Source organism: Tursiops truncatus, chromosome 18 (assembly GCF_011762595.2).
Source record: "Tursiops truncatus isolate mTurTru1 chromosome 18, mTurTru1.mat.Y, whole genome shotgun sequence".
NCBI classification, from domain to species: domain Eukaryota; kingdom Metazoa; phylum Chordata; class Mammalia; order Artiodactyla; family Delphinidae; genus Tursiops; species Tursiops truncatus.
In genome coordinates, this window is record NC_047051.1 from 50,370,876 (window position 1) to 50,396,706 (window position 25,831).

At 38.8% G+C, this 25,831-nt stretch overlaps 1 protein-coding gene across 2 annotated transcripts in view; it reads left to right on the forward strand.

Moving 5' to 3' along the window:
* Positions 1-25,831, forward strand: part of SLAIN1 (SLAIN motif family member 1) — a 74,052-nt gene that overhangs the window by 15,882 nt on the left and 32,339 nt on the right. For both annotated transcript variants that reach the window (XM_019921139.3, XM_019921141.3), the window contains exon 2: positions 13,739-13,878. In XM_019921139.3, coding sequence (XP_019776698.1) covers positions 13,739-13,878 — 140 coding nt within the window. The remainder of the gene's footprint in view (positions 1-13,738; positions 13,879-25,831) is intronic.

Genomic DNA, 25,831 nt, shown 5'->3' on the forward strand with positions numbered 1-25,831 from the left:
TGCTCCCTCCCTTGGGGCCCTCGCCTGCGACGCCTGGGGAGGGCGAGGGCTGGAAGGAAGAGGGGGACCTCAGCCACTGCCCCCAGACGGGGTGACCTGGCAGGTGCCGAGCCGGGCGATGAGCGGAGGCTGTTCACCGGGGTGGAAACCTATTTTGTTACAGCTCAGGCCGACCCATCTGGGGATGAACTGGTCCTTTTCCTCTCCTGTGTTGTCGTCTTTGCTGATGATTGGGTGCCACGCTCCTCGTTAGCATTAACTGCAAAATCCATGCTATCTTGTCTTTTTGTCACTCAGTCGTGTTCTTTTTCCTCAGTCTTTTTTGGGAGTGACGGGGGATGGGTAGGGGTTGGCCTCCATCTGCGACTGTTACTGTTTTGTCCTCCCAAACCAAGGCCGGACTGGATTTGCGTGCTGTCCCTACCTCCTCGGCACCCTAGGGCGCCTAGTGATGCATGGAGGAGTGGTGAATCTCTCCTTAAGAGATTCGTTCTTACTGTTTGAGTTGTTCAGTGGTTTGTCCTCATTCGCTGCATCTTCTTTGATAGCTTCTCACTTCAGAAACAGGCTCGCTTTTTCCAGTGTGCTGACCTCACTGGCTTTCCCATCAGTAACGGCGTAAAAAAAAAATGAAGGCTTTTCGGGGAATGGAGTGAGCAGCTTGAAGGCACTCTGTTACGTAGGACCCAAGGAACTTGCTTTAATTAAAAAAATTAAACTGGTGATTGAAGAAAAGTGAGATTAGAGAAACTTTTTTTTTATTTTTTAGAAACTTGAAGTTGGTTATCAGAAAACTTGAGGCTGGCAGCATTTATTCAGTTGAAATCTGGTTAGCTCTGTCTGCTTTCCTTCAGTGAGTACCTTGCGGGGGGGAGGGAAGAGGGGTGTTCTGATTCCTTTATTTGTTTTTAATAGTGCTTGCTCATAGGGTAGCAGTCACTTCATGACTTCTTTTGGTTGGTTCGCATGTTTTCCTCAGTCGTTAGAGGTAGTGTGATGTGGTCAGATGAATAGAAGCTTCAGATCAGGTGGGACTTAGGTTCACTCAGGGAGAATGAACAGCATTCACCTGTACGTAGCAGTAGCATGAAGAGTAATTGTAGTTCTTTTAATCTTAGGTCCTCTTCCCGTTTTCAAAGCTGGGTCTTCCTCACTTTCTTTGTGTTTATGTTGAGTGATTGCTCAGGAGGGAATGGGAGATGGAGAACCTTGCTGGTTTCCCATTAGGAACTGTGGTGGTCCTTTTCTCTTGCACTTTTTTATGTTGAGAACTCTAACTGTAAAGTACATTAATTGGTTTGATTCTGAGAATCAAAATACAGGGAGCTATAATAAGGCATAGTCATCCTTCTGCTTAGTACTTTTTGGCAACTGGGCAGGTAACTCAGGTTGTAAAAATCAAAACAACTCGCCACTTTCTGGAACTTTAAGCCATTCTTTAGAAGCTGCACCTTTATTTTTGTAAAGTCCAGGCTGTGTTGTAATCTCAGATCCAGCCTGAATATGGTACCAGAAAATGCTCTCATGATGGTGCTTAGGTTGTTACTAATAACTGTAAGCCCTTATGCCACTTTCAAATTATTTTAGATTGATTTAGTCCCCACTTGGCCTTTTCTGGAGATACGGACTTAAGTAACAGAAGGAAACTTGCTGTATTTTGGCTGAGGATCAATTCTGTGCTTTAAAGCTATTAGCACTTTAAAATTTATCATGATTCACTATTTTATATTAGATTTGTGCTAGTACATACACGGTGAATATAATTGTAATATTTTCTCTTTTTAAATGGACTTCTACCATATTTAGTTATCCTCCAACTATTGCTAGTATTTTGCTATCTTAGGCTTTCCTTTTGTAGTTATTTTTTGTTAAAACATCATTAAAATAACTAAAAAAAATCACCTACTTGGTGAGATTAGCCTAGTAGTGCTTCAGATGGTTTGAAGCAAATCTAACCAGGTTTGATTTGCAGCAGGTTCTACTAATTTCACTCATCAGGTATATCTGTGAATGACTAAATCAATGCCTTGACACCTTACAGATGTTTCTGTAGACAAATGGCACACTGTTTATACAGTATCTTCCTCAAAACAAAGCCAGGGTTAGAATCCCAGGTGGAAAAACAGGGAGGGATCATTAATCTTAGTGGGATGGACTTAAAATTTTTGTAAGGTCACCTGATTTATAGAAAACTTTCTATCAGAGCATTTTTATACATTGAGATATATTTGTATTGCAGTACTTGGCCTGTTTGTTCATCACCAGTCAACAGGGTTTAATTTTAAAAGCTAAACCCACTTGTTAATGCTTGCAGAGCCTTCTGATGTTCCTTCATCACTGCAAACCGCATGTCCCTGCCTGACGCTGTCGTCAATAGAGTGCTTTTCATTTGGCTTCCTTGATAATGTTTGCAGGAAGGCTACTTATTTTTATCTTCCCTGTTTATTAAGAAACAACTGAAGTGGATAATATGTACCTGATTATTTTAAATTATTTATAAATTTATAAATTATTTATAACTTTTTAAAACTTTATAAAGTGGATAATATGTACCTGATTATTTTAAATTATTTATAAATTTATAAAGTCACAAAAGTCTTCCGTCTTGTCCTCAATTTACTACTGTGACTCAGAGTGAACCCTGTTAACCTTCTGTAGATCCTTCAAGGTAAAAACATAGTTATGCAAATCAATATGCAAATATATCCACATCAGTTTTTTTACACTTACCTTTCATTGGACACATCTTGGACATCTTTGTTTCCCTATAACAGTTGCATCACCGTTAACAGTAACTTGGTCCTTAATAATGTTACTTTAACTGTATTACCTACAATTCTTCATACATTTTTATCATGATTTCATCCTAATGGGTTAAACAAAATTAATAATTTATTTAGAATAGCACTTCCTGATAAAATGTCAGATCCTTAGGAAAGGAAGTTCACAAATGTAGGTTAATCATTGAATATTTTAGAAGTTCTTTCATGTAAGTCTGTTTTTTCTAATACAATCTTAGAATGTATAGCCTGGACAGCACTTGGCTCAAGAGTTATGTGCGAAAGAAAAAAGTGAATAATAGAAGAGTGTTTGCTTGATGATAGTTCATTAGTTAGTGAATGATCAGTCAGGTCTCATAGGCCTTTCTTCCAAACAATTATTTAACCTGTAAGTTTCTTCTGTTTATTGAAAAAAAAACTTTGATGCAAGAAGAATGATGTATTCTGCTTTTTGTTTTGATGAAAAGCTTTGAAACAAAACAATTGTCTTATTTCTTCAAATATTTATCTTAGTTGAATTTAAAGTATGTAATTTTGCCTTAATACAATCTGGTTATATTAGCACAGTGCTGCTAAAATTCAGTGTCTCAGAAAATTAAAGTTGACTGTGGTTTCAGAACCTTCATTCTTAAGTCCAATTATTATAATCCCATAGTAAACTTCACATCCTGCTGTATCAGTTCTTCCATTATCTTACTACTAATTTGACAGCCTTAGCTCTCCAGGAGACCATAGGCCAGAAAGTACAGGGGAGAAACCGAGTACCAGGAGCAAATTTAAAAAGTTCAGAAGCGCTAAAGTCCTGATGCATACGTGGCACATGGTGTGACTGGATGATTTGCCAGTCTGTACAGAAGGATGTTTTGAAGGTCTCTGTCCCAGTGTTACCAGGCTGAGAAGCACTAGGCTAAGAAGAACCAGGGTACAAGGAGAGGGAACCAGATTGTTATGAAGTGGCAATGGGAGCAGTAAATCATTAACTGCATACTAGACCTTTCTGTGACCTATTTCAGCTCCCTAATTTCAGTGTTAAGCGCCAAGGAGAAATAACTTAGGTAAACTTCTTCAGTTATTTACTGAAAGAATTGACTAAAATTTACACTTATTTATATGGATTCAGAAGTGTTTGCAACCATTGATGTTTTTTCCTCCAAGCATGGTTGTGACCCATTAATAGGTTATAAAGTCAGTTTAGTGGACTGACTCAGTATTATTTTTTTATGAAGTTCAGTGGAATATAAAATCAGGACCAGAGTACATTGTATCTTATAATACAAATGTGTCTTGATTAAACTTATTTCAGTTTTATGTGTATATGTCCTGGGTTGAAATAGTTAATGCATTTGTGCATTATGGCTAAAGTTAGAATAACTCCAGTTTGTACTGTTCAAAGCAAAACGGACTTGGAGAAAACAGGTAGAAGAACACGGCTCCCTGAAGATAGTGTAGTGCCGGGGTAGGTCAGAACCTGCTCACCTCAACCAGAAGACGAGTCTGTATTCAGACAATGCCAAGATTAAAACATGCCAACTGGTATAAAATACAGCTGTAAAAGGAGGCATTTATTTTTAAAAGAGATGTGGCAGGGACTTTAACTTGCCCAACTGGAAAGGACAGGAGAAATGTTCTTTTTTTTTTTAAACATCTTTATTGGAGTATAATTGCTTTACAATGGTGTGTTAGTTTCTGCTCTATAACAAAGTGAGTCAGCTATACGTATACATATATCCCCATATTGCCTCCCTCCCACCCTCCCTATCCCACCGCTCTAGGTGGTCACAAAGCACCAGCACCGAGCTGACCTTCCTGTGCTATGTGGCTGCTTCCCACTAGCTATCTGTTTTCCACTTGGTAGTGTATATATTAGTCCATGCCATTCTAGGAGAAAATTTCTTAATGATACAAGGGGAAAATGGTGATATCTATAAATTAAGGAAAATTTAATGAATGAGATATTCATCTTCCATGTGTAACACCAAGACCCCGGACAGCTGGCTAAAGTCATTGCCAATTTTGCATCAGAGCTGTTGAACACCTTGTACTATACATATGGCACAGCTAAATTAGACCACCTAGGCTGTTTTTTTGCATAATTGATTTTCGGTGGAAAGACCAGAGGGTGCTTCACTTTCTGACAGTACTGATCGAAAATGCACAGTGTTTTCTAGGAGCAAGTGGAGTTGACTGAAGCCTATGCTGATGTGTCTTTCAAATGAGTAAATTTGAAACACTGCAGTGAGACACTGAAATAGAGTTTAGATATAAATGTGGAGGGAGGGGGAAGAGTCTGCTATGGGACCTTCAGTAACTAAAATTTAGACTTAATGTATCCTTTTAAATAGCTTATTGGGGGTAAGTTTCTTTTGCAGTGGCTAACCAGCTTGACCCTAGCAGATGCTAGTGAATCTAAGCTGACTAAGATTGATTGATTGTGCTAATCAGTGCTGGTGTTTTACCTTTCCTTAAAATAAAACTTATGGTGATTTAAGACTCTTAAAATGGCTTGTTTGAAAATTGACACATATTACTTTTCAGTGACAGGTCTATGATATACATGTACAGTAAGTACCCTACAAACGAAACAAAGTTGTGAACTTTGAAAGATGCGAATGTGTGTTCACATGTCCAATCGCGTAAGTTAGTTCACTTGTCTGGTGTACCTTGTCATGTGCATGCATCCTCTACAAGTGGTTGTGCTTTTGTGTACTTTACTGTACAATACTATATAGAGTCCAATAGTACAGCATCTTTATTTCAATCAATCCCAGGATGTCCAGAAGCAAGCGTAAAAGCGGCAGTGATGTGGCTGGTACTGTACAGTACTTTTCAAATGTTTTCTTTATTTTTTGTTTGTTTTTTATGTATTATTTGTGTGAAAAGTATTATAAAGCTATTACAGTACAGTACTATATAGCCGATTGTGTTAGTTGGGAATGGAGGCTAACTTTGTTGGACTTACGAACAAATTGAACCTATGAACGTGCTGTTGGAATGGAACTCGTTCGTATGTAGGGGACTTACTGTAATTATTTTTGAATTATCTGCAGAAGGATGGCTTTAGAACCAAACGTTGAGAATAACCAAGATATTTTTCTAGACATTTTGAAATACTTCATTTGAAGCATTCAGGGTTATTATGATGGACTTTGTATTATTTCCAGCCTCCCAGTGTTAGTGCGTGTATGCAGTCAGGGGGTCCAGAAAATGAAGTGTATGAAAAAGAAAAGATTCTGTGAGAAGGACAATAGTTTCTAGTCATGTGCTTTTGGAAGTTTTGAAGAGAAGTGAAGGAAAATTAAAGTGTGACATTTTAAATGATAGCTTTTCTATTTGAAGGCTTCTCAAGTTTTAGACTAAGGCTTTTCACATATTCTTGCCATATTCTAATATATTGTCAACGAAAGGTAGAAGTTGAAAGAGCAGTTAGTAGGAGGTATGTGTATTAACAATGGCAAACTAGGATATTGTAAATGTTGCTGGCATTGTAATGACAATGAAAGAGGTGATTTTTATGACTTTTTAGAAGATAAGAGCCATTTAGGAGAAATACAGGTTTTACCTTGCTAATCTAATTTTGGAGACATGTTATACTCAGGGAGTTTGTAGCTACGTGATCTTCATAACTCACTGCCCTTTTTCTCTCTTTAAATCCAGTTCTAGGCCTACCCAGAGAAGTAGTAGGCTCAAAACTATCCTGGGAACATTGTTTGGAGACTGACTTTAAAAATGATCCCTTCTATCTTAATTCCACATATTTGCTTAGTACTTCCAAAGTTCTATCAAGGTAATACAATAAGTAGGATGTAAATGGTTCAAAAACTCTTCTATACCAAGGCTTACTACAGAAAGCAGCAGTTCTCCCAACTCTTTCCTGCCTCTGAGTCCTCGACATAGATATTACTTTATACTCCTTTGGCAGTTTCTTTTGTTCTTTATTTCTAAGCAGTCTTTATACTACATGATCTTAAACAGATATAGACTTGTTTTGGAAAATGAGGACTAAGGCCTCTTCCCTTCATCCTCCAGCTACCATATCTTCTTTCCCTTCTCGTAATGGTTTTTATAACTTTTCTCTTAAATCATCGTAATGACCTGTGTCATGGTTATCACTGTTATTAGCTGAGTCCTGTTAATTGTATGTTACATTTGTTTTCTCTAATCTCCTTGTTCCTCCAAGAGTCAATAATGGCCTCTCTCTTCCCCCTTCACTTTCTTTAATCCCTTATTACTAATTATCTCTGTAAATACTGGAGCCATAACATCTCTCAAGAAGGTCAAACGTATTTGATAATCTCTTAAATCTGTTTTTAAAAATTTGTTTTGTCCTGCCATCCGTTCTAGAATGCTTAATCCCATTGCTCCAGTCTTTACTGTCGCTCCTTAGGCTGGATGCACAATGCTGTTACCATGGGAATTCCTTCGGGTTTCTTGCCAATATTGGATCTCCTATTTCATAAATCCTTTGTCTTGGAATTTCATTTATTCTTGTGGGTGGGATGCAGCCTCAGTTAGCTTTCTGAGAAAGGGGACATGCATGAGAAGTACACTTTGAAATCCTGTGTATTTGAAAATGTCCTTATTCTGTCCTCATACAAGATTCATGGTTGGTCTGGGTATAAAAGTCTAAGTTATTTTTCCTCCTGTTAGAGGGCATTTGTGACTTTTTCTTTAGGTTTCTTTCTTTATCCCTAGGGTTCTTAAATGTCATGTTGTACCTTGTATGGACCTGTCTGTTTGTTGCACTGAGCATTTGTGGGTGCCTCACTCTAGAACCTGGTGGCCTGCCTTCAACTTTGGAAAATTTTTTGCCTTTAAAACAAATAACTTTCTCTTCACTTTCATGTGTGTTTTAGAACTTATAATAATGAGATGGAGGCCTGCTGGTACAGTCATTTAATTTTCTTATCCCTCTCTTCTGGTTGTTAATCTTTGTCTGTGTTTTGCTCCTTCCTGGGAGACTTCTTCAGCTTGATCTTCCAAACTCACTTATTGAATTTTTTGTTTCTTCTATAACAGTTTAATTGTTTCACTTGCCAAGAAAGAAGAAGCTGTCCCATTTAAATATCCTGTTTTTGTCTTGTGAATACAACATTTTCTCTCAGATGGTATCAGTTATAATTGTCTTGGATTTTTCATCTGTTCCCTGCATTGTTTTTCCTCCTCAGTTCTTTTTTCCCTTCTATCAATACTTTTAGTCTCAGGGTTTTATTTAAAAGGATTATTCCAGATATCTGGTGTCGTGGGTTGTCTGTTCATACCCAAAGGCGATATCGAAGTTGATCTAAGGCCTCTGCATGGGTGGAACTCTGGCTGGTAGACTTTACCAGAGATTGGGTGGGTGGCCAGCTCAGGTTTCAGTATCTTTAGGTCTTCTCTTGGGTTCATCTGTGTCTCCAGACATAAACCTTCTGGGAGATAGGAGTTAAGGCAGTCGATTCTCGGAATGTAAAGGGGAAAATGGGGCTAGGGTGCTAACCATTCAGCAAGTAGACTTTTGGTCGGCCTCTCTGGTTCAGTGCGGGTACTTCATCTGTCTTTCAGCTGAGTTCTGTGTGCCTGAAGTCAGAGCTTCTCTGGGTCAGCCTTATGCACGTGTCAGTAGTAAGCCTCTGGTCCTAGATTGTGGCAGAGGAGGGGTGGTGGGATGGGCAGTGTGGAGTAGAGGAGGCGATCTGGGGTCCCACCTATTCCTCACGCAGGCTTTCAGCCGAATTCCCTGCTTTCAGTCGCATGATCACCCCCATATTCTGTGAACTGCAGGGTCGGGGTGAGCCACAGTAGCAGATAGCACGTGGACAGCGGAGGAGAAAAGAGAGAAGTCCCTGCACGTGAATATGGCAGAGTGGGTCCCAGAGCCATTACATGTTCCTCTGGGAAGCTGCTTTTGAATGTGCTGTGAGGCTGCGTGGTCAAACGAGAGAACCATATTACTTAGGCCCTAATAGATTAAGGACATCTTCCTGAGGGGTTCCCTGCAAGCAGAAAGCAAAACGCTCTGCCAGAAAAACCCCCAAACTGGTGGGAGTGTGTGAAATCCCCAGGCAAGCTGCTTGGTGGAGGTTCCTAGCGGCAGGAGAAAGCAGCGGTCATCCCATGGGATGCTGGAGGTGATGGGCAGAGCAGTGCTTCACATGGTAGCTGAGAGAGGTTTGCAAACAAGCAGATGCTCAGAGAGTGCATGAACCTGTGTGTGTATTAAACAGTGAGAAAAATGTATTAATTTAAAAGAAGCTGAAAGATAAGGAGGTTGCACAGTTGCCTAGTGTTGTGGCTCCTTTCTGTCAGGGCTGTGGCACCTGCTTCTGTGATTCAGCTGCCTGGTAGATGGCAGCTCCAGGCTCACTGAAGGGCGGGAAGTCAGTTGCTTACTGTCTTGTGAGTTTTTCGTAAAGCTTCATTACGGTATAAGTGCAATATAAATTGCAAATATTTAAAATGTACTGTTTGATAGATTTGGGCCCATGTATAACCCATAAAACCATCATCACAGTCAAGATAGTGGAGATGGCCCAATGCTTTAAGCTTCCTTGTGGCCCCTTGTATCTCCTCCTGTCCTGATCCTGCCTACGTCCAGCTCAGGCACCCACTGATCTGTTTTCTGTCAATCTAGATTAGTTTGTGTTTTCTATACTTTTGTATCAGTGAAATCATATAGTAGGTACTCTTTTTCATTGGTTTGGTTTGGTCTGGCTTCTTTCAATCAAGATAATTATTTTGAAATCCACCTTTGTTGTTACATGAATCAGTAGTTCATTTCTTTTTATCGTGAAGGTTTTAGATTGTAAGGACACAACGATCGTTTGTTTTATCCATTCATCTTTTCATGAACATTTCAGTTGTTTTCAGTTTCGGACTATTACAGATAAGTCTTTGCATAGACACATGGCATTTGTGTCTTTCAGGTAAATACGTCATGACTTTTGAGTGGCTGTAACAGAAAGTAGGTGTACGTTAATTTTTAAAGAAGCTGCCAAAATCGTTTCCAAAGTGGTTGTGCATTTTACGTTTCTGCTGGCAGTTTAGGAGTTTCAGTTGCACGATGTCGTCCGGAAGGCTTGCTATGGCTAATCCAGGCATTCTAACAGCTGTGTGATAGTATCTCGCTGGCGTTCTAGTTTGCATTTCCCGAATGGCTAATGATTAGCCTCTTTTCATACACCTGTTTACCATCCATAGTTCATCTTTGGTGAACTATCTGTTTAAATCTTTTACCAGTTTTTTAAAACTGGGTTGCTTATTAAGTTTGCAGAATTTCTTATATATTCCACTTATAAGTTTCTTTATCAGATAAATGATTTGCAAATATTTTCTCCCAATCCATGGTTTGTCATTTATTCTCTTAACAGTCTTTCAAAGAGCAAGGCTTTTAGTTTCGATGAAGTCCAGTTGGTACATTTTTTTTCTTTTATGGATCATGCTTTGAGTCTAAAAATATGTATCTAAGAAATACTGCCAACCCAAGGACACAAAGTTTTTCATCTGTAGTTTCTTCTAAAAGTTTTACAGTTTAGGTTTCATATTTTTGTGATCTGTTTTGAGTTCACTTTGGATAGTGTGTAAAGTATGGATCAAGGTTCACTTTTTGTATATGTGTATCCATTTGTTCCAGCACCGTTTGTTCAAAAGACTATCTTTTCTTCATTGAATTGTCTCTGTACTTTGTCAAAAAAATCAGTATTCCACATGTTAGTATTTCTGTATCTGGACCATCTATTGTTTTTCATTGATCTATTTATTTTCATGCCATCCTAAATTGTCTTTATTACTGTAGCTTTGGAATAAGTCTTAATCAGTTAGCGGTAGCTCTCCAACTTCATTGTTTTGGCTATTCTAGGATCTTTGCATTTCCATATGAATTTTAGCTTTTACGTTCTACAAAAAGCATGCTGAGATTTTGGTTGGAATTTTGTTAAATAGATCAATTTAGGGAAATTGACATCTTAACAATATTTAGTTTTCTGACCCATGTACATGGTCCGTTTCTCTGTTTCTTTTTAAATTTCTCTCAGAATGTTTTGTAGTTTTCAGTGTACAGGTTTTTGACATCTTTTGTCAGATTTATCCTTAGGCATCTTATGGTTTTTCTTATACTGTTGTAAATGGGAAGTGAAATTTCAAAAATACTGGTTGTTGCTAATATAGAAATACTTTTGTACTTTGATTTGGTATCCTACAGTCTTGCTGCTAAACTCATTCTAGTATCTTTTTTTGTATATTCCTTTATACATAGACGATTTTTTTACATAGACAATCATGTCTTCTGTGAATAAAGACAGAGTTGTTTCTTTCCAATCCAAATGTTTTTATTGCCTGATTGTGCTAGCTAAAACCCGCAGGCCTTGTATTGCTCTTGACAGGGGAAAAGTGTTCAGTCTTTCACTGTTAAGGATCCTTTTTCGTAGATGCCTTTAATAAGATTGAGGATGTTTCCTCCCTTTTTTAATTTGCTGAGAGTTTTTATCAGGAATGGATGTCATATGTTTTTTTTCTTTGTATATTGAGATTATCATATGGTGTTTCTATTTTAGTATATGTGATAAGTTACACTGGTATTTGAATGTTAAGGCAACCTCTCATTCCTGGGATAAACCTCACTTGGTAATGACGAAGTATCCCTTTTATATATGGTCGCACCAAATTTGCTAAAACATTTAGACCTTTTGCTTCTGTGTTCATGAGGGGTGTTGGTATTTAGTTTCTTACCTTGTAATGTCTGTGTCTGGTTTGGGTATCAGGTTTCATAGCTATATTGGTCTCATAGACCATGTTGCGATGTGCTCCCTCCTCTTCTATTTTTTTGGAAGAATTCGTGAAGATTGGTATTCTTCTTTAAATATCTGGTAGAATTTGGTAGTGAAACCTTCTAGGCCTGGGGTTTTCTTTGTGGGTAGGTTTTGCTCATTTGTCTTTGCAATGGTCTGTCCTTTTACTTTTAACCCGTGTGTTTATATTTAAAGTACCCATGTTTTAGGCAACATATAATTGGGTCTTTCGTGACCCCTTTAAACATGAGGAGAAACTTGCTCACATGCCCATCAGAATATTTCCCCTCAGTTTTTATTGTCTAGGACTGTGTCCAAGGCTTGTGCCTAAACCAGTCATTGGGCAAATGGGATTAATGGAACTGGCACCGTTGGCTCAGCACAGTGCATGCCTCTCAAGGCGTGGTCTCCACGTAGCAGTATCAGCATCACCTGGGAACTTGTTAGACATTCACATTGTTTGGTCTTACCCGAAACCTACTGAATCAGGTAGGTTAGAGCTGCCTGCAATCAGGTGTTAGCAATTTGTGTTTTAACAAATCCTCTGAGAGATTTTAATACGTCAAAGATTGAGAACAACTGGCTTAGACTAACCTTTAGTTGGGGGTCTAGAGTGAGCTACCCAGTCCTGGACAGGGGTCTAGAGAGAGCTACACAGTAACAGTGCAGAGGTCTGACAGCAAGGAAGGGCAAAAGGGAAGGATCTACATAGATTGGTGATAATCTTGACACAGTAGGCCAGGGTGGGACCTAGGAATAAGAATTTTTAACTAACCAACATACTCTCTTAGAGTGTTGTCCACACTCTAAGGGAAGAATGACATATTAGGATTACTGTCAAGTTGATTAGGAGAGAGATTTTAGAATCTTCATCTCCTGACAGGAGTCAGCAAACTGTGTCTTGTGGGCATATTGGGCCCACTGCCTGGTTTATGTAGCTGATCAGCTTAGATTTTTACATTTTTAAATGATTGAAAAAATCAAAAGAATGCTATTTTGACACGTGAAAATTATGGGAAATTCGACTTTCAGTATCTATAAATAAAGTTTATAGGAACACAGCCGTACTTATTATTTATTGTCGGTGATAACTTTGGGGCTGCAGAGGCAGAGTTGAGTAGTTATGACAGAGACTATGTGGCCACAAAGCCTGTATGTTTACTAGCTGGCCCTTATAGAAAAAGCTTGCCAACCCCGAACTATAAGAATAATTTGCTAAATACTACATTCCCCAGCCCTCTGGGATAGATTACTCGAATAGGTGGTGGGCTGGACGATAATAGTAAAAGTGAATAATGAAGTATGTTAGTTCAAGAATACCTGCCCCTTAGAATTATGGTAACTTTGCTTGAAGTAGTATTACTTTAATGAGATTTGTAATTAGAATAAAGCTTTATATAGCAAGGTCAGTTACTAGAGCCTGTGATTATAATTTTCTTTCTTTTTTCTGTCAACTGTTGGTTAATTCTCAAGGTAAACCTTTTTGTATAACCCTATCACTGAAAATATTCTAAAACCTACCTTAAAACAGTACATCAATGAGAGAAAACCTTTGTTATGACTTGTAGTGCCCCAGGGTGGTTATTTTGAATCCTGCCAACTATTGTGCAATGGTGAAGATGCTGAAAGTGAACTCTTCCTAAAACATATCTTTGAAAGCTGTTTGGCTTTAATGAGAAAGAAGCACATATCAAATTTGGTATAGATTTAAGACAGGAAATATCTGATTATTTAAGGGTTGAGAGAATCAAACAGCTGACTTGTTTTTAGACTTACTTTTGTTAAATGCAAATAAGACTTGCCTTGTTTGCCACATCATGTTTATGTATATTAGCCCAAGTTCACATAAGATTCTGTTGTCAAAGAGAGATGAAAATGTTCACTTCTAGAAATATAAGTGAGCTGATCAGATCATCACGGTGCCCCAGGTCAGTTCAGTAGCCAAAGCCCCAGATCTTTGACTCTCTGAGACATTGTTCCATAGTTTTTTGAAGTCCTCCTTGCCACCAAGCTACAGAATGTGTCATATTCTACCAGGGGGTATTTATCTGTTAAAAATGATTTTGGTGTTTGAAGTAATCAAATGTGAGTTCTGTTTTGATAGAAACTGTTAAATACATGTTGTTTTCTCAAGTACAAGCGAGGTAATCTCTATGTAGCTATATAATCCCTATAATGTAGATTTCTTTTTTTAAGGTTATACGTTGGCTCTTCAAAGACATTCCCGTCATCAGAGAAATCCCTGAGCCCTTTGCAGTGGTGTAGACATGTCCTAGATAATCCGACTCCGGAGATGGAAGCAGCAAGGCGTTCCCTGTGCTTTAGACTGGAGCAAGGTAACCGCGAACCCGTACACCTGCATCCTCAAACTCCTGCCACTGTCCACTGTTTTGTTGCTGGTTTTGGAATAGACACTTAATTGAAAAACTTTACCCTAAGGTGCAGCTGTTGCATGTGATTCACTTCATATGTTTACACATCAGGGTTTCTCGGTATAGAATATATTTAGATTTGTGCTTGTTTTTAGCCAGATTTTCAGCTTCTTTTAGTGTTGTAGGAATACATATTATTTTTCTATTTTTTCTTTCTGTTTATGAATGTACCAATACATAAAATGGGCCAGTTTTACATTCTCTGGGGATGGTTACAAGGTTGTGTCGCTGAATTCCAAGATAGTGAACTGGGATTCCACTGGGACCTGGGCACTGACCTTTTGCCTTCCCTAACTGTTTATTTGGATGTATAACTGGAAGTCCTAACCTTTACAAACTAGGAGATAATCTTCATATTGTATGTAACATTTAATTATGGAGCCCAACATAAGTTTAAGTAAAAAAAAATAATAATAATTAGGATAGTTGTAGCAGGGGAAAAAAAAGCAAAAGGAATGAGTAGTACTCAGCTCCTTGCTATTTTGATAAAGTAGACTAGTACTTAAGGCTGTAATTATTTAGGCTTTTGCTTGTCTCTTAACCTCTTGGTATCGGTTTCATTATCTAGGTACACTTTACTCCATGGATCACTCGCATCCAAATCACACTTGAGCTCGAAAATGGGGTTAAGGGTTAACCTTAACCCTCCAGATGAAAGAATCAGGGTAGCTGAGAGTAGGGCTAAGGGAATCTGCATTGGCAAGGTCACCAGTGTGATTCTTATGCACACTGAGGTTTGAGAACACTGCCTATGAAACTCTTCAAGGATAATGAATGCTTATCAAATACTTGGACATGATAAGACAAAGTGTAATAGGAACCGTTTCTCGAGCTCTTAATTCTGACAGTCAGAACATTAAGTTCTTGACATTTTTCATTGTGTTCTAACTGCTCATCTGAGGTAGGTACTACACTCACTTTTAGAGGTGAGAAAAGTGAAGTTTAGAGAAGTTGAGAGGATTATGAGGGCAGAGTGGTCCTTGAGAGCAGAGCCAGGGCCTGGGTCTCCCTGACACCAGAGACTGTCCTTAACCAGTATTCCATCCTGCTTTATTGACACAGTCAACAGTAAATATGAACAGAAATCTGTTTTAAATATGTGGGGAAGGCCAAACTAAAAATTAGCGTGTTTTATTAGCATTTTAACTAAAATGAAATAAGTGATGTAGTAATAGCAAGTTGAAGAGTGGAGTAGGAACAGAGGCATACTAGGGTTAAAACTTTGGTGACAGATGCATGTCTAAGAGGACAGCCATCTCAGAGCCAAGACTCTGGTCCTGTTTCTGGGCCCATTTCCCTGAGTGGCCCTAAGCAGACCGTTATTTTCTCTTTCAAAGGTTGTGTAGGCCATCCCTAAGTTTTCTTATTCAAATACCTCTGATTCAAGGACTTTTTATATGTATATTTTTATATATGAATTTTGCTCAATTTCATTTGAAATAAAATAAAAATAAAATTCAAATGGAATTAGAATCCTTTAGTTCAAGGGTCAACAATATGAAAGGGATCAGATAGTAAATATTTTAGGCTTTGTGGGCCATCCAATCTCTGCCATCACTAGAAAGCAGCCATAGATGCAAACATTAATGAACAAGGCCGTGTGCCAGTAAATCTTTATCTGTGGACAGAGATTTGAATTTCATGTGACTTTTTTTTCATGTGTCAAGAAATATATTCCTATTTTTAATTTTGGTTTTTACCTTTTTTTGAAAATGGTTAAAATATTCATAGTTGGTGGGTATTATAAAAACAGGGGCAGGTTGGATTTGGGCCACTCAGGTCATAGGTTTGCTGACCCCTGCTTTATAGTTCATTTGCACACAAGGTAGATCTACATACAAGGTTGGTTTAAAAAATAGAGGAGAGGCTATGTTAATTTAACGCAATGTAACATAAATGTAATTTAAAAATAATCATAGTTGGTGGTTGCTTTTGAGATTCTAGACTAAGTGCCTAATTTTCCTTTCATTGGCAAGGGGCTAAAGCAAAATTGTGAGGTCATGAGGACATGAATTGCAGTTTTATTCATAGTGTAATTTATTTAAATTTAATATAAAAGAGTTAGAGCAGAGAACTAGCTTTTCAAATTCAAAATTAGTCTTTTACTAAACTTGTATGTAAATCTAAATCCTCTTTTGCTGTGAGGCTAAATGCTTTTGTTCCAAAGATCCATAATCCGTAATCCCGTTATGAGATAAGAAGTAATGGATTAGAATAGGTTGTTCAATGGGTGAAAAAAATTTTTTTGAAACTTAACATGTTTTATAAAGCAGTACATCTATAGTTTAGCAAGCATTAGTCTTACAGACATTATAAGGAAAAGGGCAAATTCCTACCCCATTCTCTCATGCCCATTTTATTACCCAGATGCAGTTACTTAACAAAAACTATTTGTTCTGGTTTTGTTTGTCTACCCTCCCTTTATAAATTCCAGGCTTGTATGGCTATTGCCTGAGTTATCAATTTTAATCATCACCGGTTGGCTTTCTCCTTTGGGTGGTGAAGGTTTCATTTTTAACTTCCTCCCCCCACTACACTTTTTCTCCGCATATTCCGTCATGTAGCTTTTTACCAATTTTAGGATACATCAGTGTGGATTATGATAGCAAGACTCACATCGAAGCCATGCAGTATTTTATCATTATGTTTCTTTTTTCATTTAACTATGCTTTTCCTTGAGTTAATTGTAAAAAGACATTTTTCTTGATCCTTGTCATTAATTTACCCTTAGACTCTCCAAATGAAACATCCTCAGTATGGTTAGACATAGACACCCACCAAGGGTTTTTATTTATTTAGTTTAACCATTCCTCCTGGTAGTGCCTTCTATTCTTACTGCAGTCGTACCTTGTTCTCTGTAGGCCTGTGCGCAGCTGTCATGGTGGGACTTCCTTTTTGCTGAGTCCTAGGAATTCCGCATCCTGTCTTCTGCATTGTATCGCTCGTGTCCTAAATGCAGAGACTTCCTTTTCCTTATTCCCTAGTTTAGCAGAATACGTTCTCCTGTTGCTTTTTGTGGGGAGTAGAAGTGGAAAGAGGATATGTGGGAGGTCAGTGGTGAGAACGTCATATGTCTGAAAATGTCTTTATCGTACCTTTGCTCTTACACTTGATTGTTCTTCGGGCTACATGTAGAATTCTAGTTTAGAAACCATTTCCAGCAGAGTTTAGAAGGCAGTGTTGCATTATATTTTAGCTTGAGGATTGCTGTTGAAATCCTGTACCATTCTCATTTTTGATCTTTCTGCGTAAAATACACTGGATATTTTAGAATCTTTTCTTCCTGGTATTTTGAAATTGCATTTGTGTGTGTGTGTGTGTGTTAGACAGTGGGTACTTCCAGCCTGGAAACTTTAGCTCTGCAAAATTTCATGCATTATTTCTTTGTAACCACCCCTCCCCCCCAGTTCTCTCTATTCTTTCTTTCTAGGTACTCCTTTTAGTCAGATGCTGAATTTCCTGGATTGATGTTCACATTTTATATTTTTCTCTTCTTTTGTTCTTGATTTTTTTTTGAACATTCTGCTTTCTTGGAGATTAAAAAACTCGTCTGCTAAACTCTTGCTGCATATTTATTAAGTACCTGCTATGTGTCAGGAACCATGGTAGGTAACGGGGATCCAGCAGTAACCAAAACAGTCCCTGCCCTCATTGAGTTTACCATGTAGTTTGCAAACTTTCACTTAATCCTTCTGTTTTTTGTAAGATACCCTTGTATGTGTGAGATATCTTAAATCTAGCAGCTTTCTGCTTCAGTTTAAGTGATGAAATCTGTCTTTGGTAAAGCACGAGAGGAGCAGCTGCTTGGGCTGGGGAGGGAGCCCAAGGGTTTTGGTACTCTTCCCATAGACTTTGCAGCAGTCATCTTGTGTTCGTTTCACCATAGAACTCCCTACCCTCTGTGGTGTCTGTACCATCAGTTTCAGAGCTTTTCCAGGTCTTTGTTCACCTATTCCCACTGTGGACCCTCAGAGCAGAGAATATCAAAACCCAACTGGGTCCATCACCTAATGTTTATCTGTTTTTTCATTTCTAAACAGTCTTAGTCTGATAGTATCTCCTCTCCTGTTTGATATTCCATGTAGGTTTAGAAGACCTGAGTTAGCTGTCATTCTAGTGTGGTTTTGTAGAAATGAGAGAAGAAATCATAGTTAGTCCTCTATAGCAAAGAATTCTTACTGGATTCCAGTTAAGGGATTCTTTGTCAGTGACAGCTAATTAACTGGTATCAGTTAATTACAGTTTCTTTTGGTTTTTTTTTGCGGTCCGCGGGCCTCCCACTGCCGTGGCCTCTCCTGCCGCGGAGCACAAGCTCCGGACGTGCAGGCCCAGTGGCCACGGCCCACAGGTCCAGCCGCCCCACGGCACGCAGGATCCCCCCGGACCGGGGCATGAACCCGCGCCCCCTGCATCGGCAGGCGGACCCCCAACCACTGCGCCACCAGGGAAGCCCCTAATTACAGTTTTAACTTAAAGTTTATTCATTATATAGCATAAATGTTTAATTGGAATAATGTGTGTCACGTATTTTAGAAGTTTCAAGTAACTCCCTAATAAAGTATTTTGTTTTTGTTTAGACTTCATTTCTCTGGAACAATCAGCATCTTCAAGTAACAGACATCATTGAGCATTTTCTTTGAGACCAGGGTTGTGTCTTCATTTGAATATAAATTGCCCAAGGACAGGGACTTTTTTTTGTTGATCACACCAGCTGCAGAAGGGAACCTGACATGTATTAGACACTGTTGCTAAAATAAATGAATTTTTGTTTAATTCTTTATGAACCCAATGTCACAATTACTACTGTTATAATTTCAGTTTTGCTTTTGAATATTTCAAGATGGGGTGAAGTCTTTGCACCACTTTCCTTACCAGCCATCTCTTTCTTTCAGAAGAAAGACTGGCGTCACTTGAAGTATCAACTTGCAGCATTGCTTTTCCATTCACAAGCATGTTTACTTTAAAATAATTGGTTTTTACTTACCTTACTGCATTTTGTTGCAAAATGATTAGTGGTTGTACATGCTTCTCCCAGCCATTCCCCCACCCAAGACTGTTCAGTTAGACCATCCACTGCCATGAAAAGGAGCAGTTAGAGATGAGCTTTGAAGAAAGGTAAAGTTATCCTCTCTGTCTCTCTCTCTCTCTCTCTCTTTTACCAAGGGATAGGTAAATGTTCTTTAACGTCAGCCTGCAACTTCAGATAAGATGCTGCTTATTAGAGAACAAGTATTTTAGATATTTGGTTTTTATTTCCTGACCCTGATGTTTTGGGGAAGAAAATTGCTCAGCAATTAAAGATGAATTCCCTGAGAACATGTGAAGAGGGCCATAGTTATGAGGAGCCAGAGTCTATCTAGTGGGTGGGCCTTATGTCCCCTTGGGCCCCTTGGTCTTACATCTCTTCTTTCTCATTCCCTCTTGTACCCTAGGAACTTAGCCTGTGCTATTTTCTCAGTTGCAAATTAGCTGTCTTCTCTGCTTAAGGCCCACACATCCCCGAACACATCTGAGTAAGGGTTTGTCAACCTCTGTTTCTGCAGGTACACAGAGTAGCATTTCTCTTAGAATTGTCTCTAATTGTGTAGTTGCTAACGAGCTCGTTTGGATTATAACTTCTTGAAGGGCCTAACTCTCTTCTTGTTGCCTACCTTCTCGATTTGGGAGGGTCCTCTAATAACCTTCATTCATATCTGACAACTTTGTGACCCTGGTTCTAGATTACAAAACTTGGTAGATTTTGGGAGAATATATGGGAGGTGTTCAAGTCTTGCCTTGAGGTTGTGAGAACAGGCTTATTAAGATCCTGCCCTTTGAAGAAGGTTTGTTTTTCTGAAGAAAATGATGGAAAAGAAATGTTTTATATGATTTAATTTTATAGGGAGTGAGCACCCACATTATGACTGCTTGTAAGATATTGCTAAAAGAAAACCTTTGTTGTCACAGCTATAATTTTGCTAATTGGTTAAGTGCACTCAAAATACAATAGGGTAATTATTTTTGGTGTAGGGTATATATATTACAGATGATCAATATGTATCCAATACTCTTAAATTCTCATAGGGAATATAAATTGACTTTAATTAAAATATTAACTAATATTTTAACTGAATATTAATTAAATTAATTGCAACTTTATTGTGGCTCCTGAAACTTATTTTTCCCTTTTCCAAACTGGTCTTACTATTCAAATTGTATAATTTGTAAAGTCTTATGTATCAAGTAGTCAGCAAGGCAAGTTACTTAAGCTTTCTCAGCCTCTTCTACATTTACGTTTATTTTATAGAGTTGCTATAAGGGGTTAAATAAAGATGTTTGTGAAGGAGACATAATAAAGGCTTAAATATTCAGTCTCTTTCCTAATATATTGGAATAACATAAATGACTTTTTTGGATAATGTACAGAAAGTAATGATAGAAATAAAATAACTAATTGCTGAAAGTTAAATCTTTCAGTACTTCTAAATCTACAATCTATTCGTATAAAATTCAGAAAGCCTAAACTAATATTTCCTCTTTTTCTTGGTTGGTTTTTCCTTTTTGAAAATGCTCCTAACAATGTTTGTTATGTTACATTTGGAAGCACCCTGTTTTGTGAACATCTTTTAATTGAATTTTTAACATGTGTATCCCTTTTTTTCACATAGATTAAGCATCTGAGGCTAGGGGGACCTGTACCTCAGTTTCCTTTTGAATTGCCAGTGCTTATTACTAAGTTTTAAGCTCTGAATGGTTGGTTTCTGTGATGTATTAATTTGAGTACATTTAAATTCCTTAGAGCAAAGAAACTAATTGAACATTTGGTGTTGTAAATGGCATCCGGTTAGCCAAAGCCACACACAAAATAATTATGTAGTCATATTCATTACAGTGTTAGCTCTGAGGATAGAGATTTGAGTCTGTTTCGTTCCCTGCTGTCACCCTCCCAGTGCCTGGAATGTCACCTGGTAGGCGTTAAATGCTGATAGTTGAATGAATGAATTTGGAGGAAGGGTTTTTTTTTTTAGTTAATTAATTTATTCTTTTTGGCTGTGTTGGGTCTTCGTTTCTGTGCGAGGGCTTTCTCTAGTTGTGGCAAGCGGGGGCCACTCTTCATCGCGGTGCGCGGGCCTCTCACTGTCGCGGCCTCTCTTGTTGCGGAGCACAGGCTCCAGACGCGCAGGCTCAGTAGTTGTGGCTCACGGGCCCAGTTGCTCCACGGCATGAGGGATCTTCCCAGACCAGGGCTCGAACCCGTGTCCCCTGCATTGGCAGGCAGATTCTCAACCACTGCGCCACCAGGGAAGCCCCATGGGGGAAGGGTTTTTGATCTAGTAGTTAGATCTAGTGCCTCAGCCCTACTTGACTCTGGTTAAGAGCACATCACTTGTTTCCAATGTCTTGCTTATGAGTGGGGACGTTTAACAGATTTCACAGGGCTGTTACAAAGATTTCAGGAAATGCTGAATGTGAAATTAGTCTGAAAAACGTGAAGTGTCATGTAAATACAGGGACACGTTCCTAATACACAGTTCTTTATTCAGAGATTGAACCCAAAAAAAATACAGGGAATCCTCTTAGTTCGGCTATTTATAGAAAGCGAAGAGTATTTTTTTCTTTGGGGGAGTGGGTCTGTTTTCTCTCCCTATAAATAAAGATACTTGGTAGAGTTAGGGATCTCAAATTGAAGTTTTATGAGTGTAGTTTATTCAAGAATAGTAGAAAATTCAAGAGGACCTCTGTGGTCTATTCTTTTTCTCCTGCTGCTTCTCGGATCTATATGTATTAATATTTCATTTCTGACATGCTTTTCTTTCTTCTTCCCCACTTCCTCCACCCCTTTAGAATGTAAATAACAAATACCCATAGAACTTTCACGGGTAGCATTAACTCACATGATATTCTAAATTGGAATAAGGCTAATCTAGACTCTTTTGTTAAGTCCATGTCATGAGGCTGGGATGTTAGATAACCAAATAATGATCCAAAAGCTTATCTAAGTAATTTGAAACACCCAATATGTGGCTCAGTTAATTTGGGGCCAGTTAATAAAAGCTTATCTTGCCTTAAGATTCTTGAATGTCCATAACTATTGAATCAGGACAGGTCACATTTGAGGAGTGTGGGTATAGTTTGCACCAATAGTGTAGCTCTGCACACTTAGCTATCTTGGGTCATGTTTCCCTGGGACCATCTCTCATTTCCTCTGGGATTATATACTAAGCAAATGTGAATAGCTATTACCTCTTAGCTGAGTTTTTCTCTTATCTTCATATGACACCAGTTCCCATTCTTGTCTCAGTTGTTATGATGGAGTGTTTCTCTCTAAATTTAGCCAATGAAGAAGAAAGTTGTCGACTAACCCAGGGTTCTGAAGGTGGCCTTTTTCATTTGCAAAAGCCACACAGATTGAACTGAGACATTAAGAAGCTTATCGAGTGTCTTGTCTCCTGGAGCCTGCCCAGTCTCTCCTTGCGGGGCCCAAGATGCTATCTCCGCCAGCTCGTGTTTCCAGTCTTGAGGTGCTCTGTCACATTTGGAACACAAAATTAAAACTTAGTCTGTGCGGTTCATTTTAGGTAAGCTCTGTAAAGGATTCCCTTTCTCATTGGAAAAGTAATCTGGAATCACACTGAAATTTTTGTGCAGAAACAGGGTTTCTTGACATTTGCTATTATCCCTGTGCGCTGGAAGTTGAAGATACATCACGTCTGTGTGCTTCCATCACATCCTTGCTTTGCTCTTAGGCTCCGAATAGCATCAGTGTATTTGCAACACATAATTAGGGATTGTGTTCCCATGAAATTCACAGTTTCTATACCATTATAGCCAACAAACATAGATATGTATTTGCCAGATATTCCTAAACAATTGTCCTTTCCTTTCTTTTGCCAATTATGCATGTGTTTCTATTTGTTTTTTCTTTTGCATTTCCACCATGATTAGAAAGGTGTTTATCAAAATAAGCAATAACTTATGACAGTGCATGATGTTTGTTATAATGAACACATAATTGGCATGCTATTTTCTTACCCACCCCAATGAGAAGAAATGATAGAGATTCTCCCAAAGCAGTTGTTTCCTGCTTTCACACTACTCTGATGATTGATTACACTTGCCTTTATGGCAGTAAAATTTTATTTTACCTGTTTCTTGGGACCTCTACCAAACAGTCAATTTCTGCAAGAATTTGTAGACAACCTTTCCTGAGACACTGGGCCTTGACCAGAGAGATGATTCAGATGCTAAACCATGAAGTAAATGTGTATTGAGCACTTGCTAGCGCTCAGTGCTAAGGACTAAGGGTACAGTGGCAAGATGAACTCAGCATCTGGCCTTTGGAGCAAGCAGTCTAGTACAGGGAACAGATGACACAGATGGCAGCTCTTGTTCTTTTTTCTTCCTTTCCCTTAAAACAAGCATGATGATGTTCATGGACCTGAGTCTGAGGGGTATGGCCAGGAAATGCTTTCCTGAGGATGTGACATATTGAAGAGTCAGCAAAAGTTCAGCAGGTAACTCTGTAGCAGAGGAGGGCAGGGGAGCAGCTCAGACCATAGGAGCAGCATGTGGAAAGGCCCTGAGATGGGAGGAGACTCGTGAAGTGAGACGAACTGGCAGACCACTGGCAGGGAGAAAACCTGAGCTGAGTGATTCTAAAGGAAACTAGAGTTAAGGACTCTGGACTTTCTATTGAGATGGTTGGGAGACCTTTGAATAGTTTTAAGCAAAGGAGTGACATGACTTTGGACAGGAAAGCTACAGGGTATTACCTGAATTGTCTTACAAGACTGACCCTTTTTTGAAATCTGGCAAAATTTGGAGAGTTGAAATAGTGATTTTAGAAATTCTTTGGGATGTTGCAGTTGGGCTTTAGCATTTTTTAGGATGATTCTTTAACTTAGTTAGACTTGGAAATGTTTTCTCCTGCTTCTCTCATTAATATCCTGAATTTCTTGCGTGACCGCCTATGGGAAGCAGTAGTTTAAAATGTGGCCAAACTTCATGGTGCTTAATTTACTTTGAAAATATAAGGCTTTGATAGTCTCATTTATTTATAATACATGGAGCTTTATACTTTTATATAATGACAAGTTTCATGTGTTTGAATTTTGGAGCTCTTGTCATTTTGTACCTGTGAGTTTAATATTTTTCCACTTGTAAGATATATTTCAGTGAACGGGGTGTGTGTGTAAAAGTATCAGTTTTTGAAATTCAGGTTTTAGTGTGCGTACCTGTGTATTCATATACATGTGTATATATGCACATGCAGTGTAATCGTGTGTGATTTTCCATTTTCATAGCATTTTTAAATAAGGAAAGTGGGATCAGGAAAAGGATACTCTAGCAGTAGGAGTTGCTGGCATGTGCTAAAGATGATGACTGCAAGTGGTGGGGATGTCTAATCTTCAGGGTCAAACCAGATACCTATTTTTATTTTTATTTTTATTTTTTTTATTTTTTTGTGGTACGCGGGCCTCTCACTGCTGTGGCCGCTCCCGTTGCAGAGCACAGGCTCCGGACGCGCAGGCTCAGCGGCCATGGCTCACGGGCCCAGCCGCTCCGCGGCATATGGGATCTTCCTGGACCAGGGCACGAACCCGTGTCCCCTGCATTGGCAGGCGGACTCTCAACCGCTGCGCCACCAGGGAAGCCCCCAGATACCTATTTTTAAAGATGGCAGAGAGATCTGATTGAGAAGCAGAGCTCGAGGTGACTTCAGGTATCCACATTAGACTGAGCAGAGAGTGGGAGGAGTATTAGATGAACTTTGGAAGCCTGCTACCTTCCACCCTAAGATAGAGACCTCCTTCCTTTGTGCTGTTGGGATCTCAGCCACTCTACTGCTGCATGTCCAGGCACGTATGGAGAACTTGCTTATGAAATAATCCACCTGTTTACATACTGTCTGTTGTTAGTTTCCTTAGAGGCCTGTTGGTGTAATACCTAGACTGGTGCAAAAGAAACTCAACGCCAGTTACCTGTATTCAGATGAACTTAGCCTTTATTCATAAATACGAACCAGCAACCAAGTCTCACTTGCTTTTTGAGAAAACTAATAGCATGAACAAAATAAAAAGGTCAGCTGACTTTGTAGGAAAGAAGTAACTAGGGGAATAGAGAGCTCAGTGTGCTCAGATTCAAGAGAGTAGTAATACAATTTTAAAACAAGAACAGATTGCTAGGAAGAGCAGTAGTCAAATGATTACTACTTTTAGTCATTTTTAATTTCTTGGAAGTACTGAAATAAAAATGGACAGGGCTAAGAACCAAGCTGCTTATCTGAATTAGACAAAGGAATTGCCCCAAAAGAGAGAAAATTGAGAGAAGTTAGGGCACTTGGAGGACAGATCTGCAACCTCTGATCTTTAAGTTTTAGAAGCTGGAACAGATAGTTTAGAGGAAGAAAGAATCAGTTAATTACGGAAGAAGATCTCTTTGAGCTGAAGAAAGACACGCCCTCAGCATGAACTGGGATAGATGAAAAGTGACCTACACCTAGACATCCTGGTTTAATTCAGATTTTCCAGGGCTTAGGATAATATCCTAAAAATGTTCAAAGGAAGAAATAGGTTATCTACAACAGTAACAGACCTCAGATATTTCATAAGTAATATTGGATGCTAGATGGGCAATATTGTCTTTAAAGTTTTGAGGGGAAGTTATTTTCAAACTGTGATTTCGTACCCAGGCAAATAGTAAATTGTGGAGACAAGTGGGAGAGGGTTTTGGATCTGCAAAGATTTAGAAAATTTTACTTTATGCACCCTAGTTTAATGGCGGGAAAAGTACCAGGAGAGAGATCCATGAGATCTACAAACCCTAGGTCACCAAGATGACCTAGGAGAAACCAAGAAAGATACAATAAGAAAGTGAT